The sequence below is a fragment of the Chelon labrosus genome (genome assembly GCF_963514085.1).
Source record: "Chelon labrosus genome assembly, chromosome: 18".
Lineage (NCBI taxonomy): Eukaryota > Metazoa > Chordata > Actinopteri > Mugiliformes > Mugilidae > Chelon > Chelon labrosus.
Genome location: NC_140351.1, coordinates 18,099,671 through 18,116,475, shown reverse-complemented (window position 1 = coordinate 18,116,475; position 16,805 = coordinate 18,099,671). Strand labels below are relative to the sequence as shown.

The following is a 16,805-nucleotide window of genomic DNA, read 5'->3' as shown; positions in this document are numbered from 1 at the left end:
GGGATGTTTGTGGACGGCGTGATTTTCGTGCTGACCGTAGCTCGTCGCTTTTGAGCACTCTCCCTGTTTAAATGAAAAAGTAGACAGATCAAACCTCGGCGCGCGCTCCTCTGTGCCAGCCGAAGAAACATTCATATGCAGTAAACATATTTAAATGGAGATCCCCACTGGTGTGACCTACTTACTGGAGGCAGTCGGTGCAGCTCTTCTGCGCTTTAGGCCTGCTGTTAATGTGTCAACAAATAGAGTAAGAGGATTTCTGCTTGTGGTGTCTTCTCGTCAGAAGCTCGTCACTTCCAGATACAACCCAGATTATCTGTGTCGCCCACCATGTAGGTCTACAGCCGCCCCTCCAGGCTGTGGGCTGTTAGGGTACTGTTTATGCGCCTTACCAAAATAACACCCAGCGTAGGAATGCGCACAGTAACGCACCGAGCTGTCACCTCAACCGGTCTGTAACAGAAACAGATTTTCCGACCATCCGCCGTGATGCGTTTCCATTTGTTTATGACTGTGACCTGAATGAACAGAAGATGGCGCCATTGCTCAGTTTTAAACACGCCACTCATCAACAGGTCTCCATCCAGTCTGAGAAAATGAATATGTATGCTGTGCCCAGTCCGGGAATACCAGGCTGTCCACCAGGATTAGAGTACCTGACTACGGTAAACTTTTTTGTGTTTGGTTTTTTGATTCATGTTAGTGTCACATTGTTTGATTAACGTCTGAATTTGATGCTCAGATGCAGAGGAAATTACTATTTACCATTAAAGGGATGGCTCTGTTTCTTTTAAGTGGGTTTGTTTGAGGTATTTATCCATTGTCCGTGTATCATTAATTTACAGTAAATGGTGGTCAACCCTAGTTTGAAGGAGTGCGCTGCCAGTAGCTCAGCAATGAGCTGCTGTGGATGGAGTCAGCAAAAAAACAAAACGTATTTTGACCACTAAACATATAAGGTACAGATTATTCTGACTGTGAACAATCTGATTAAAATATTTTCACTCCTTTACTTTGCAGTCAGACAGCCTTGTCTGATGGCAGTCTGCAGCCTCATATCAATCTGTGCCAGGGGTGTCAAACTCCTTTTAGTTCAGGGGCCACATAAAACCCAATTTGATCTCAAGTGTGCCCGACCAGTAACATAAAAACATAATAATTTATAAAATAACAACAGCTCTAGATGTTTCAAGTACATTGTGAAAATGTTTACATTTTATGGACCACCTGAAATTATTTAAGAAATGTGCAGTTTCGGCGCATTGCTGCCACCTGCTGCTTACTTCTGGCTCTTAGTGTCGTGTTGTGTTCACAACGCTGACTAAAACAGTTATTCATTCATTCATTCATCTTCTGTAACCACTTGTTCCTGTTAAGGGTCGCGGGGTCTGCTGGAGCCTATCCCAGCTGTCATCAGGCAAGAGGCGGGGTACACCCTGGACAGGTCGCCAGTCTATCGCAGGCTTTGAAACAGTTATATTATTATTATTTTATTGCAAAATTGCAGTTAATGTCTTCTGTGTAAATTTTGCCCTTTGCAAATTCGTCCTGTGTGCCAGACTGAGATGGTCCGGTTGTAGCCCACGGGCCGTATGCTTGACACCCCTGATTTACAGTATGTCGTCTTCAAAACCACCAACCAGCTGTAGACCAGCAACTCCTGCAATCAGCAAAGTGAAATGACGCTTTTTGACAGTAGAGTTTGGTCATTTTGAAGATTTCAATTTCCCATTGTCTATGGATAAGTGCCTCATGCAGCCCCATTTCAAGGATAACCCAACTATTTCTGTAACATGATTCGCTATCAGCGAACAATAATTGACCTTCACTTTTAGATTGCATTGATTTAATCACTACCAATGATAAGTTATCTCTTTTTTTTAATTAAAAATGCATATTTCATCAAACTAATATACTTCACAAGCATTTATGGGACGACCGGCAGTGTGCAGAACGTACAGAAGATAGTTTTTTTCACAAATGCAATGTCAAGACATGTCACAGTAGGAAGGGGTTAAAAAAAAAAAAAAAAAACTAAAGGAACGGTGACTGAATTCCATTTGCTTCAGTTTCACGGTCCTTGTATCTTGCAAGTTGTCACACTGTCATGGCTTACTATAGTTTATGCTGTTAGTAACACCTGCACATTTGCTGCTATGACAAGTCAGTGTGTCATCTGTGGTTAAGACTTATTAGATTGAGATCATGAAAGTGTGGCGTGCATGCCGTCTCTCTGCTGGTGCATTCATATACTTCTCTAGGGTTTGATATGCGTGTAACAACTGTCAGATATGAACAATATACTTGTCCAGTGAAAAAAAAAAAAAGAAACTGTATATGTTTATGCCCTTCACTACCCCGTAGACTTTTCTAAGAGCTCTGTGTCCCACACTAGAATGAGATTTTATTGGCTAGATGAAAGACATTTGTTAACACTGATCATAAAGCTACACTTACTGCTGCATTTATGCATGAATCTGTATCTGTGGTTCCTCAGGTGGATCAGCTTCTCATCAAACAGAAAGTCGAGCTCGTCGAAGGTACAGTGTGTAAACATGCTTTCTGCTGCCAGGTTTGCTCGGTGGGTAGCAGTTCATTACGTATTTTTTCCCTACCCATGCAGCCCTTGTTGGTTTTGAAAGCAACAACAAGTATGAAGTGCGTAACTCCATGGGCCAGAATGTGTTCTACGCCGTCGAGGAGAACGACTGCCTGAGTCGACAGTGCTGCGGCCCGCTGCGCTCCTTCAACATCCACGTCCTCGACAATTTCGGCCAGGAGGTCATCAGCGTCACCAGACCACTCAAGTGCATGTCTTGCTTCTTCCCGTGTTGTTTACAAGAGGTGAGTGTAACCTCTTTTGTTTTTTTATTTTATTTTTTTTGTTCACCGTATCCATTTTTGTGCACTCTTTGTGCCTTTTAGTTTGTGATGAATTTGTGAAATCACACTCTGTCCTTGGTAATGTGTCACTCAGCTGGAGGTGCAGGCTCCCCCCGGTAACACAGTGGGCTACGTGATACAGCAGTGGCACCCGTTCTCCCCCAAATTTATTGTTGCGAACGAACACAGCGAGCCTGTGCTGAAGATCCATGGGCCCTTCTGTGGATGGAGCTGCCTTCCAGATGTTGACTTTGAGGTGGGATTATCTAAACACAGAAATCCATTAAATTTTGTGAAAACATATTAAGGCACGGTAAATTCTTGCCCTCTGGACACGTTTCTTGTAAGAGATCCTCCTCATGCTCTGAATCGAGAAATCTGTTTCCAATCAGAGGGGGCTGCAGCTCGGGTGAAGCCACTGCACAGGGCACGCTCTTGTGTCCTACAGTGTGGCCATTGTTCCACGGCTCAGATAGTTTTATTAGATTGAGCTGTGAAGGGGACTGGGGTCAGTGATGAAGGACTTTTACCAGACCCAGCGGAGGGGTAACTGAAGCATGATATTACAGTCCCAGTTTCTTTGAAGTTATTACTGGGGATTCAAAACTTAAAATACTGCGAAAAAATGCTGCGAACTGTTCCACAGTCTCCCGCCAATAAAACCAAACAAATTGAGGGATTGGTCTTTATCCTGATGCTACACATGTCAGCAATTTGTCCTCTCTGTAACTCTTTCCTCAGATTTTGACGATGGATGAAGTGAGTAAGATTGGGAAAATCAGCAAGCAGTGGACGGGACTTCTTCGGGAAGCGTTCACAGATTCAGACAACTTTGGCATCCAGTTCCCCATGGACCTGGATGTGAGGATGAAGGCTGTAATGATCGGTGCATGCTTTCTCATTGTAAGTGCAACATTTTTTCTATATCGTAAGCGTGGTTTGTACTTCTTATACTTCCTACGCATGTAGCCTACGCCGGGGAAGCCATTTATACTTGTGCGCTCGTCAGTCTGGATCGCTAGTCACCGCCATGTGTTTTTTGCCATTCGAACTACTATAAACTACTGCTACCTGTTGGTGTGGAGAGTTATCTCCTTTCGCGCAAATTGACCTCAACTTTTTGGCATGTACACTAGTATCGTGACAGTCGGCTTTCATTGTCAGTAGTTCCTTGATGTCGGTTCGATGTGTTCACACTTGAGGCACCTTCCCTACAAGCCAGATTGCTTCTGACTGACACGCTTAGTCTTTTCTTGTGACCACTGTAAGCCTACTAATCACTCTCTCTTGATTGGAAATGGCAACTTTTCAAATGCATCACACATGTTCAACCCTGAATCCAGTCAGGAATACGTTTACCAAGAAGCCTGCAGTTTTCCTGACGTGAACATTTGGTATTGTAACTTTTCCAATATACTTGTGCGCTCGCTCTGTAAAAACGACACCCAAAAGCTAGCTTGCTTCACTTTCAACAATGGCGGCTGAAACTTTCCCCGAAAGTTCGCTGAAGACGAGTCATACAAATGTTTGCACCTTCGAACCTCCTCAGTTAATCTATCCTCGATGAGTTCCATCTTTATTGATCCAAAACAATCAGTTGAAAAATTGCAGAGATGGAGAAGCAGCTGGAAATACAAAAGCGGAAATACGTTGCTACCAAGCGGACCAATCACAGCTCTTGCGGTCTGTGCCGCCGCAGCGCATAGTTACATTTTTGGGGAGGTGCACGGCAGGGTCTGGGCTGTAGTCTGGGCCGTAGCTACGGCATCAAATTGATGCAGAAGCATAAACTGCGTATTAAGTTGTCAGTCAACATGTCAGAAAAATGATTTGATAACCTGTAAAGAATGTAGTTTAAACAGGATTTGTGTGTTTTTCTTTTATTGTCTGTCATAAATGAAATGTTACAGTACCAAATGTTTACCTCTTGGTAAATGTATTCCTGATTGGATTCAGGGTTTCTAATGCAACACATGTGTGATGCATCAGAAAAGTTGCCATTTCCAATCAAGAGAGAGTGATTAGTAGGCTTACAGTTTACTTTCAAAACCTCCATAATGACATGAAGATGAGGCAGTGGTCATAAGAAAAGACTAAGCTTGTCAATCAGAAAGAAATTTGGCTTGTAGGGAAGGTGCCTCAAGTTTGAGCACATCAAACCGACATCAAGGAACTAATGACAATGAAGGCTGACTGTCACGATACCAGTGTATATGCCAAAACATTGAGGTCAATTTGCGTGAAAGAGGATAACTCTCCACACCAACAGGTAGCAGTAGTTCATAATCAAAAGCTGAAACTACCAGAATAAAAATAATTTAGGATTCTAGAAAAGCTTCTCTTGAATCATTCTGCTCAGTTGGTCCACCATTTATTCATTTTAGATGCCCTTGTCATTATGAAAATGTTCATTTATGGGAATGCTGACATGACATTTGTCACTTTTGTGTCTCGTCTTGAGCACGGGTTCTCTAAAGTGAACAGTTATTCAAAATAATCTCTCTGTCCAACCGTCTAGCCACTCATTTAACATGCACCATTGCCTGTCTAGTGCCGACAGTGCAGTACACGCTGCGCCCAACGCCAGCCAATGGCCAAACGTCAGCTTGGTGTGTCATGGCCTTAAAAGAAACAAGAGCTAATTCTGTCCACAGACGCTGAACTGTGTGGCTGGGTAGCAGGCAGTATGAGACAGAACTGTGAATCGTGCAAGGAATGCTAAGTTAGCACAGTACGTCCCCTTTTTAGGATTGTCACATTTGAGTATACACTGTAGGACCATAAATAACGTAGCCTCGTATGACCCTGCTTTCATGGGCAATATTGTTTTTTTATTGTCACTGGAAATTTCCTGTACCTACCACTAAATGTACCACGTAGCCTACATTTAGTGGGAAATGTGATCAGAAGCCACCCCAAACACCACAAATGCAGCTCGTATGTCCTACTTTCTAAAAACCATGAGTCACACTTGCTGATATGTGCTATATAATGCTAATATTCAACATGTTTTGGTTGTTAATGAGGTTGTAAAAGCGTTTTAACTAACAACTCTGCATGCGATCTGGGTCATTTTCTACTTTTCTGTTAACACTTTCTTCTTGTTTTTGTATTTTCCACACAGGACTTCATGTTCTTTGAGACTACTAACTAGGAGCCAAACAGGATTTCCATGAGACATTTACTGGAAGAACAAGGCCACAAAGCCATGATGATCAGTCCCAAATGCCCAAACATAGAACAACCTTCAAATAGATTTAATTTAAAGAAAGTACTAAAGAGTACATAAATGTTATAACTTTGCATGAACAATGAACTAGAAGGTTTGTTTTAGTCTTAGCTGCTCAGGTTGAGTGCACGATGCAGTTTTGATTTTTTTCTTAGACAGCATTTGTGAGGAAGTCTGCGTGTGTGTGTGTGTGTGCGCGTGCATGTGTGTGTTTAGGTTATGGTCACTGATTCCATCTGGACCCCAAACCTTTGGCTGTTACTAAATCTCTTGTATTTTAGACATTCCTTGCCCTTATTTATTCATTTATATTTTCGTCTGTTTCACAGTGTCAGATTAGAACAATGTGCGTGTGCGCTGCTTCCCGCGCGTGTGTCTGTTGCTACCAGTGTAGTTGTGTGTGTTTTAACTGAAATATAAATTAAATTATAGGATATAAAGTATTTATATTTTCGATGCCACAGTAATCAAGCATTGTTGACTCTGTACAGGTTGTGTTTTTTGGGATAGAATGGGTTATAAGCTTGATGAACTGTCCCGGTCTTGTCCAGGAGAGGGCGCTAGATATCCATTAACTCAATAACCCACCACACAGTCCAATTGAACAATGTCAGTACCTGCTTATGCCATAGGACTTTACTCAAATATTAGTGTCTGACGACATTGTATATTTTTGGACGAACTCAGGTTGAAATGCATGCTTCTGTATTATAGTGTTGGCTACTGCTGGTTCTGGGAATTACACACCTGCACCTGATACTATGAATATAGATTTTTTGTACATTACATCGTCTTAAAATCCATACTTTGCATAAATTTCCTGGTATATCAACTTGAATCGTCATCTCTAAATCCCCTGTTACATTACAGATGGGACGGATCTGTGTGAGATCTCAAAAGTTAAATAAAATATATAAAAGTTTCCATCAAACGGCCGTACTTCTACACCATGCTTAAATGTTAATTTCTAACATTTAATGAAGTATTGCAGTTGAGGATGTTTTTTGCTTGTACTAAAATGACATTAAAGCCAGTAAGCGTTCACGTGGAGTCATGATAAAATGTGTTCTACAAACCTGAAAAAAGAAAAATGTCCATCTTAAGCCATTTTGTACATATTAAGTCTTAAACGCTAGACGGCTTTTATTTTTGTAAAACTTACTGTATACTGCCAGTTGGAAGAGCTATTGTTGCTAGTGTTGAGTGCAAACCTCTTGTGTAAACTGTGTTTTATTCTGCCTTCGGTATATTGACACTTGTTTGTGGATTTATCTCACTCTTTATAAGCAGCATTCTTTTCAACCTTTGGTTTTTAGACTTGCAGCAAAATGAAGCGCTTAAGGTGGATGTTTTTTGGAGTCAGTTTAGTTTTCACGATATACAGTTCGTTGAGGGTTGTAGTCCGTTAAAGTAAATTTGAGGCACGTTGTTACCAGTAGGATTAGCCCATCTTGTTTCATAGAACTCAGTAATAGTATAAGATGCTGGTGCTACAACCTCTGAAGGTTTTTTTATTATTATTATTATTATTATTATTATTATTATTATTATTTTTAAGTTGAAGTTAGAATGTGATACAAAGGGAATTTTGCTATTCCCGGACGGTTGTATAACAAAAACAGCTCATGTCCTTATTCTTCTACTTTTGCACTAATACTGTGAACTAATAAGCCGTTTAGTCATGCAATGGTACTGAGCTAAGCTTAACTTGTGCAAGCAGTCCATGGAAACACTTCAATAAAAAAAAAAAATAATTAAAAAAAATTTTAAAAAAAATTGTGCTGTGTGTGGTTTTCTTTTCTTTTTTTTGTCTCTTTGTATACGAAACTATAAACTCAGATCCTCAGAAAAAAAAACAATAAAACTATACAAAAGTTAGCATCCACTATGAGAGACCTTAAGCACATTTTGTACGTTTTTACTGTTTCAACAGTCACCACCAAGCCTTCCTTTTTAATCATTACAGTAACAACCACCTGTGAATATCAATGTTGTTTTTTTGGCTGCAGAAGTCAAACACAGATGTGAAGGATAACACAAAGAGGGACATTAGAACATTTTGTTTTTTGTGCACAGACTGTTAGTGTCCGTGGAGCATTGCCAGCATTTTACTTAAGGCCGGTTTCAGTGCTGTGGAAACATTTCCCGAAGAAGTGCTAACCTAATCAATACTACACTGAGTGGTCATGGTTATATTTTAAACACTTGAGCCCACAAGTCACTCATTTGAAATTTCTTGACAATTAAGTGTGCTGTCTTAGATTAATACATTTCTGTGAGCCATGGCAAAAGCCAAGTTATAGCCGTGATTTGTGATAGTGATAGATTTGACTCATTACTCACCAAGTGTTACTGGAATCACTACACGAAGCAGCGCTTCCCTGAATGATTAAGCTGTGGTTGGAAAGTAAAGATCATATTCGATTCCATACTGTAATCAGTTGTGCATTTTTACCCGTGACACTGACACGGCTCTATGGCAGTGTTGATGCTCGCAGTGTGGAAGTTGATGATTGATCAGTTTGTTTATCAGTCAGTACTGTGGTCCACAATGAGACTGCTCCACAGTTATTGAACAGATTGCTTTGGGATTTGATGCAGATGTTCTGTAAAAATGTGGAAATTTGTTGTTTCTCCGGCAGCTGCTAAACTAATGGCATTCCTGTCAGCCTCAGCTGTACCCTGTTTGGTTTCAGTTAGCGGATATTAGCATGCTAACGCTGCGTTCCATTTACCTCAGAGGTTGGAGCTCAGATTGACTTCACACCCGAGTTGGCTGCCTTCCAGTACACCAAGTCAGAACACCAATATACAATGCAGCGGGGGTTCCCTCATAGCCAGTTCGTCCACTGTCAACAATGCCAGTTGATAACGACAATAAAAGCAGCCATCTTGGATTTTGAGGTCAAATATGGACAAGTTAATTTGACTTCGTGAATCGAAAGAATGACCTCTGGGGGCGTTCCGGTCTACTGGGAAATAGGAAATTCCACTTGAGCTCCAGTTCAGATGTTCCTCAGCACTCTTTGTCAGAGTGCTAACTTGCTCACAGTAGCATTTAGCTCAAGGTGGTGTGGTGTCTAAATATGCCCTCACTAACATAGTTGTTTTTATAGGTGATCACCAGAAAACAGCTTCCTACAGGTGGTGACCACTGTAAGTTTATTCTTAAAGAAAATAACAAATTTGAATCAAAAGATAAGAGAGGCTATTTTTAAAGCTAACAAAGTAGTGTTCATCACAGAATATAAGTCAGATTTTAAAACTGCCTGGACCCACACCCAAAACATAACATCTGTTTCTTTTGAAACCATCTAAAAAAAACTGTTGCACACTGTGTTCTGACAATTTGCTGTTGCCATTTTGGTGCTTGGTTGCTAACATCACCACCAAGTGTCAAAGTTTCGTCTTTTACCTCCTTCATATTTCAATTAATTTCACAGCGAACCTTGTTCAACATACAGTCAACACAGAAACAGCTGTGGGAAACGGAACCTCCTTCTCAAATTCATTTTTGAAAACACTTTGGAGACTTCCTTAGAAGTCACCCTTTTCTTGGGATGCACTGTACATCTCTGGATTTACTGGATTTGCATCGCAACATGATATGTTGAAGAGGAGAAATACACATTTGGAACGAATTAAACACAGACCACACAGAACGGATGTCAGAGTTGTCAATGTAGCAGTGATTTGCTGGTCGAGATGCCCCAGACACACATTTATTTTCAAACTGCACATTGTGGATCTATGTATAGTGCCACACCCTATGTTATTTTTCATGTTTATGGGAACATAAACCGTCCGATGATTTTATTACATGTATTTAAAAATTAGGCCGCTCGTTGCATATTTGAATTTGAAGTGGAAGCAACGGTGCAGCCATGTGTGTTGTAGTGTCAGAGTCACAAGCTGTGGCCTGATGTTCATCTGTTGTTTAACTTAACTGAATTGGTCGTATTAACTAAAAAGATTGAGCAAAATGTTGAAAGATGCTAAAATTCTTTTTAAATGACGCTGGGAAGATTGAATAGGACTGTTTTCCTATATGTGGGACATTTGGACTGAGACATTAAACCTTGTCAAGACCAGAGACCTCACGGAAACTTTGTTCAAACACAATTAACATGGAACAGAAAATATACTCTTCATATTATTTTTTTCAGCTCAACTTGTACCGAGAGTTAAGTGGAATGCAGTTCCCTCCGTGTTAGCAGTTGGCTCCCAACACTATGGAGTGAGTAAATTTCTGCTGTAGTTTAAACCCAGTGTGACAAACAAATGGCTGGAGCAGCATCTGTGCAAACGCAGCAAAAGAAAATACCATATACACACAATGGGTGGAAGAGAGCAGTGGTAAAATATAATATGGGGGATGGTCATTTATTTTTACACTGACATTCCAAAGAACAAACCAAGCTCTGGAGAAGTTTCAGACACTTCCTCCTAAAAGTGATGCTCATTAATTGCATTAGTGAATATGTTTTGCAGGCTGCTTACTTACTTACTTACTTTTGTTTAATCACAGTGAAAGGGAAAAGCATTTCTTTTGGACGTCGTCTGCAAAGCGGCAAAGTATTTGTTTCTGCTGCAACAGTGCTCCTTGCCAAGTAAAGCGTCCATAACATTTCAAGGATTTATTTGGACAAGTGTGGAAACGGTGCTTATTTTCACCACAATCGGTCAGATTATTAAACTATTGAGAGGACTGTGACACAGGGACCTATTTTGGGACCACTACTTTTCTCTTTTTATTATTAATCTTGAAAAAGAAAAAATTTCAGCTATTAGAATCTAAGTTCTCTTAAGTTAGAAAAATATTTGTTAGATTTGTTATTATCACTTGAAACTCTATAGCAATCAGCACCAACATTAAAACCTCCTGCCTAATGTTATTTAGGTACTCCTAATGGCAACCCATGCATTCTGGTGCCAGGACATTGGCAAGCGGACGCTTTGGGTCCTGTGGGCTGCGAGAAGGGGCTACCATGGGCTTGATTCAGGACACTCAATCATATTGGGATCTGGGGAGTTTGGAGGCCAATCAAAGCCTTGGGCTCCCTGATGTGTTTCTTGAGCAGTTCCTCAGCAGTTTTTACTGTGGGTCGGGGAGCCCTATCCTGCTGGGGTTTAAAAAAGCACCATCAGAAATATATCTAACCCCCTGAGAGGAGTTTTATATCCTTTCTTGGTCTCAAGACTCCTTCATCTCAAATGCATTTGCTCCATGTTTTATGTGTCTGAAGATCCCTTTGGGGATGGAATGGTGCGCGCCAAGTCGTCCATAACTCAGAGCATTTGATTAAGTGCAGGAAAACATAACGGTTCTGGTTCAGTATTGTAAAAGTCAACACATATTTGACGTGAATGTGGCGGCTTTTGGCAAACTTTTATACAAATCTGCTAAAACAACCCAGCCTTTCCCACGTTGTAATAAGACGTAGCGCACATGAACAAAACTCTGATCTGCTCCCAATATAGCTGAGATAAATAAAGACATCAAATATCAGATGGATTGAAACAATGTGAAAAGAATCAAGGTAACAATTAGGTTTCCTCCTGGGTATATTCAGAAAAGTGCATGAATATATTTTCTTAAAGCAATGAGGTGACACTCCGGAGGTCAGGTTTAACGCAAGATTGAATCCTCTTTTCTGGTTTGTTTTTTTTAAAGCCTTGTGGTATAAACATGGCCGCCTAATGATGACATTCAAATGAAAGGCCGGCAAAAGAGCTCATTATGTGTAATTTTCAGGGAACACTGCCCAAAACCCCAGTCTATCCAGCAGAAATGCAAACTAAACTAAAAACTGCTAGCATCATCAGCATTGTGCTGACTATGATTTGCAGGTAAAGTCTCTGTAGTGAGATCAGTCTGTTTGTTGGGACAGACTACCCATCGATTCAAAGTGAATCAATCCATATCTAACTCCTTTTCCTCTGTGTGGCCTAGGTTCCATAAGGAAATTAAAAACTCCAATGCCGCACTCGTTAAAGTTCTTCAGTTTTAGATTAAATGCTGTGCTAACGAAACCCCTTCGGTGCCTACTCCAAGCAACCCCCCCCCCATCCCCAGACCACACCCTGGGTCAATGGCTGGCCCGAAGCCCCATAAATGTGACCACAGTAGCCAGAACTAAACGAGGGATGACGTAGTGAAAGAAGAGATGAGTGAAGAAAATGAGAGCTACTCCTTCCATTGATCTGGACTAGTGATTAAACCCTCTGTGAAGTGATCAAAGCATCTGGGATAAAAATAAAACCCATTCTTTTACAATCATGGTGCAATTGCGGCTTCTCGAGGAAAGTCTAGGGGACAGAGTTTCTAGGATATGTGACTCACTGGTGCAATTGTAAAACCATCCAGTTGTGCCACCAAACGATGGTTACGTCAAATACAGAGTGGAAAGTGGACCAAAAACCAAGGTGTGTCCAAAATAGGTCTGTGATTTTGCCAGAGGTATAACCTCAGGTAATGCATATGATGGGAAATTTTTCTGTTTTTATACAAAAATGTGTATTTTGTAAATCACAGGATCTAGTTTTCCACGTCGCTTTCATTTAGTTTTCCTTTTTCCTCAAAGGATTTGCTTGTGTAATGCTTAGAGGGGCATCTCTGTCTGTCTCCCTAATGAATCATCTGTTTCTTCCTGGAGCTTGATGAGTTTAAACAGTGCTTGCAAACCCACTGTCTCCAAAACAGAACCGAAAAACAGAGGATGGTCGGCTGTCGTCAGGAAGCTAAAAACTCTGTTTAGTCTTTTACTCGTGCAGGGACAGTGGAGGCTGGAGGCTTGTGTGCTTTATTTGGCACGGAATTAAGCTAAAATTAAAAAGCAGGCGTAAGAGCGCCACACCTGTGATCTGGGAAGGGAGGAAGGTTCCCAACGAGCTTTGCTCCCTCTAAACAGCTGTATTTAGCTGTGCATCCATGTGTGCCACAGTCCAAAGTCTGCAAGCAGCCACTAATGCCCAGGCGTAGGGATAATGGTGTGCAGGTGTGCCTTGTCGTCCTGATGGGCTCCTGGCTTGCTATTCCGTCCTCACCCCGCTCACTGCGGCCGTTTCCAGGCGTCTGAACGTGGCATCTGCCAATTTCTGTGTAATTAAATGTAATTTTCTCACCCACACCGCAGCTTAAATTCGCCATCAGCGTCGCTGGCGCCACCGTGGGCACTTAAAACATGTCACACTTGTGCAGCCGCCGACGGACGGCCTCGTCTTTCTTACAAGCTTCACGGTATCTCACGTCTCCCGGTGAAGGGCTCTGATGAGATATTAAACAGCTCATTTAACTCCTGGACATTCTGTGAGGGCATAATCAAATGCAGGGAACATTTCATTGCTTTTTTGGGGGTGTTTAGAATCGAGCCAGTGACTTGAAGCAAAACACGGCATACTCCATATCACTTGCTGCCAAGGCGCAACATTAGATTCTCTACCACAAACACTTTTATTTTCCAGCTGCGGAGAGTTCCTTCGCAAGCCCGCAGGGCAGAAATCCCTGTCAGATATTTGTCACTGAGCCTTTAAACTACACATTCTCTAAAGCTCCTTTTGATTGGCAATAACAGGATTGATTCGGTTGCACAACTGCTGAAGCAAAGGGTTAACGTGCCCTTCTAGCTTGTCTGGGCTTCACAGCGGGAAGGATTACCTTGTTTAGTTGAAAGTGTTTCTATTTCAGAGGCAGACAGTGGTGTACAGGGTGGTAATTTTCTCATGACACACTAATTTCCATTAACGTGCCTGCCCTTCTTTCCTTTTTTGTCAGCTGCATTCATTATTATAGCAAAAAACCAACTGTATGTAACCAATATATGTCGACTTTTCTGGCACGGCTGTAAATTTTCAGCGTTTATCAGAGTCTCAGTGGAAAGAAGAAATTCACCTCGTAAAAAAAAAATCTTTAACTCCAACAAACTCTGCATTGAAAACCATGAACGCGGTGATGTCATTAAACTAAACAATGTGCTGGCAGTCATCACAGCTGGCATGGTAAGTGTTTGCCAGAAAGGAATGGGGTCTGAGCCTGGGGGGTTCTGGGCGGACGGGGGGGCAATGCTGCTGACTTTAATAAGGACCGAGAGACAAAAACGAGACGGCGCACTGTTTTTACTGTCAGGAGAGACACAAGATATAATGTGGTGGTAAATGGAGGCTGCATTTAATGTCTGGTCTCTGCTCTTCTCGTCATTTCTCCCCGCCGTGCGTGCACACTGCCGCAGCAGCTGTAACATCTGCAGCACCGTTTCATATACTGTGCGTACGTATGATGTCACGGTGTAATCCAGCATCCTGTAAGGAGAGATGGTCGAAAATTAATTTGGATTTAATGGGATCATAAGGGATTTAATGGTTTATTTAGTGGAAAACTAACACTTGTGGGGGTTGAGTAGACAAAACAAGCGACGACAGAACATAAATTTGGGCTTTTTTTTAATTCATTTCTGAATGTTAGATAAGAACTGAATCAAGAAGAGATTAAAATGATCACCAGGTGAATTCCTAGTGGACAGTAATTCAGCATTCATGTGGTCATTTTGAATATATAATAAAAAATGTGTCACATTATATATATTTTATCCCTTAACCGTATATAAAGCCTTTCTTACATTCAGCATACTCTCTGAAAAGATGTATTCAGGTCTGAGTTTCAGTGCATACTGCAGCTAATGACTTTAAATGTATGTCTGTTAACAGAGTTCACTGTGAACACTTCTTCCACTGCTGTTAAGCATGCATGCTCAATAAAAAGTGTTGGAAAGTCTGGGTCTCATCTCAAAGGGGAATAAAAAAGTCAATGTAGGGTAAAAATAAATAAATAAAAATACTTGTGTTTAACAATTTGTCCTTTTTTTCTCTCCTAATAATGTGTATCTGTATTTCAGCTGACACTAATGAGCAGTACTGTACTGTACTGTGGAAGGGGAGTAGTGTTCGCTGGCCAAACGCAGGGCGCTCAGGGGGAGGGGACCGGAGGAGGGCTGTATTTACAGTCAGAGGGGTTAGGGGTTCAAATACAGCTGTGCTTAGTCACACTTTCGCGCAGGACGTTCCTGTGTCAGGGGTGAGCTCCGTTATCTCTCCTCCTACAGAGGGTATCTCTCCTCTTCTAGGCTTCAACGGGAACTCAAGCAGCTGTAGCTGCAATTAAGGAACCACGCCTGTTAATTTCACAACAGTTCCCTGGAGCTAAAAGAGCTGTCTCGAGAGGGGCAAAGATCTGGAAGCAAAATCACTCTCTCTCATTCTCTGTTTGTATATATATTTTACTTTTCATTGCAATTATTTTATTATCGCGAGAGCCAGCAGTACCACCCTCCTTGACCACGGCTCTCTGGCTGGGATTTAATAATCCCATTCGGTCACCCAGCACTCTGTCCGGGAGCACGCACTTGAACAGCAATGGAGTACCTCAAGTTTTGTTTAGTGTTTTCATGCTGGATCAAGTTTGTAAATTCTGTCTTCTCTACTGATGCACCTCAACCCCACGCGCCCATTCCTAAAGGTAAGTAAACTTTTTTTTTTCCTTCACCCTCCAAATGTTGTTCGGGGGTCGATACACCCAAGCTTGTAGTCGCGCATCCTCTGGGTGCGCTCCAGAGCTGCCGTGCCAATTGTGCAGATAACGAATGGCGCATTTTCGAGGTGTAATTTTATGATGACATGATGTTAGTGCACATGCGAGGAGCAGGTTGCACGCCTGCGGCTCCCTTGTGTGGGAATCTGTGTATGTTTAGCGCGACATATGTTGGTGCGTAAAATTACATGATGCTGCTATACACAAAAGAACCGTCTGCGGTTTCTCACAATCCTGTTTTTTTTTTTTTTTTTTTAAACTTTATGCTGTTTGGCTGCGCGCTGCTTTTATACGCACATGTCAGACTGTAAACTTTCAGTGCGAGAATCAACCAACCAATTTGGAGACGAGTCTTTGATGATTGTTTCACTTTTTTTCCCTCCACTCATTGAGTTTTCAGAAAAATCAAAGTGTTATTATCTCAGACTTATAGATCAGAGCAGGCAAGGAATCAGTTAGCAGCCTATTTGGTTTTAATTGCAAACTGGCAATTATGTGATTGAGATACAGAGCAGCGCTTGTAAAGAGGTTATAATTGAAGGCTCTTGGAGCAGAGCCAAGCACAACCGGCTCTTACAACTTACATGTATAGGTTTATGCTCTCCAAAGGAAGCCTGCTTCACAGTTTTATTGACTTGTTTAAAACCCCTCCTCTGTTCGCATGTTGCTCTCGCTAAATTGCTCTAAATTACCCTTAAATCATTTCATTTGAACGCACATGGCACATGGTACCCTGTAAAACCATACAGACAACAACATAAGTGGATGCGTATGTGCTTTACGCGAGCACGTTACTGTGGACTTCTGTTTCGGTGAGGTCTGCTACTTTTCTAGTGATGCATTCTGCTGAGGCAGTTTACTATCAAGGCACAACAGCTGCCTTCAGTTTCTGCAGGTTTGGCCTGGACGAACTGGGTGTCCTCCACACAGTAGCCACATTAAGTTTACAAGCGTTATATTGTTTGCTTGTGAAGGCCTTCCAACGCATTGGAAAGACCATATCACTGGGGAGCAGTGATACAATATGTTGGACAGTTGTGGTTTAAATTCGTGGAGGACAGGAATAAATTAGAAACAGTAAATTAAAGTTTTCATGGACCATGTAAAATT

At 41.6% G+C, this 16,805-nt stretch overlaps 2 protein-coding genes across 2 annotated transcripts in view; both read left to right on the top strand.

Annotated features, from left to right (window-relative positions):
* Positions 1-510: 510 nt before the first annotated feature.
* LOC311503431 (phospholipid scramblase 1) lies at positions 511-7,614 on the top strand. The gene is made up of 6 exons (XM_084566141.1): positions 511-665; positions 2,498-2,540; positions 2,624-2,844; positions 2,978-3,139; positions 3,625-3,786; positions 6,008-7,614. Exons 1-6 carry the CDS (start codon positions 534-536, stop codon positions 6,035-6,037), a joined length of 750 nt encoding a protein of 249 aa, XP_084422267.1. The 5' UTR covers positions 511-533; the 3' UTR covers positions 6,038-7,614.
* Positions 7,615-15,098: 7,484 nt separating this feature from the next.
* The window catches only part of plod2 (procollagen-lysine, 2-oxoglutarate 5-dioxygenase 2), a 32,643-nt gene continuing 30,936 nt past the window's right edge, over positions 15,099-16,805 (top strand). The window contains exon 1 of the mRNA XM_084566527.1: positions 15,099-15,623. Within this exon, the coding sequence (XP_084422653.1) occupies positions 15,521-15,623 (103 nt within the window). The 5' untranslated portion in view covers positions 15,099-15,520. The remainder of the gene's footprint in view (positions 15,624-16,805) is intronic.

Coding starts and splice junctions, on each gene's coding strand:
- LOC311503431 (XM_084566141.1), top strand. CDS start 534: ATGGCGCCATTGCTCAGTTTTAAACACGCCACTCATCAACAGGTCTCC. Junction 2,541..2,623: donor GAAAGTCGAGCTCGTCGAAG/GTACAGTGTGTA, acceptor CTACCCATGCAG/CCCTTGTTGGTTTTGAAAGC. Junction 2,845..2,977: donor TCCCGTGTTGTTTACAAGAG/GTGAGTGTAACC, acceptor TGTGTCACTCAG/CTGGAGGTGCAGGCTCCCCC.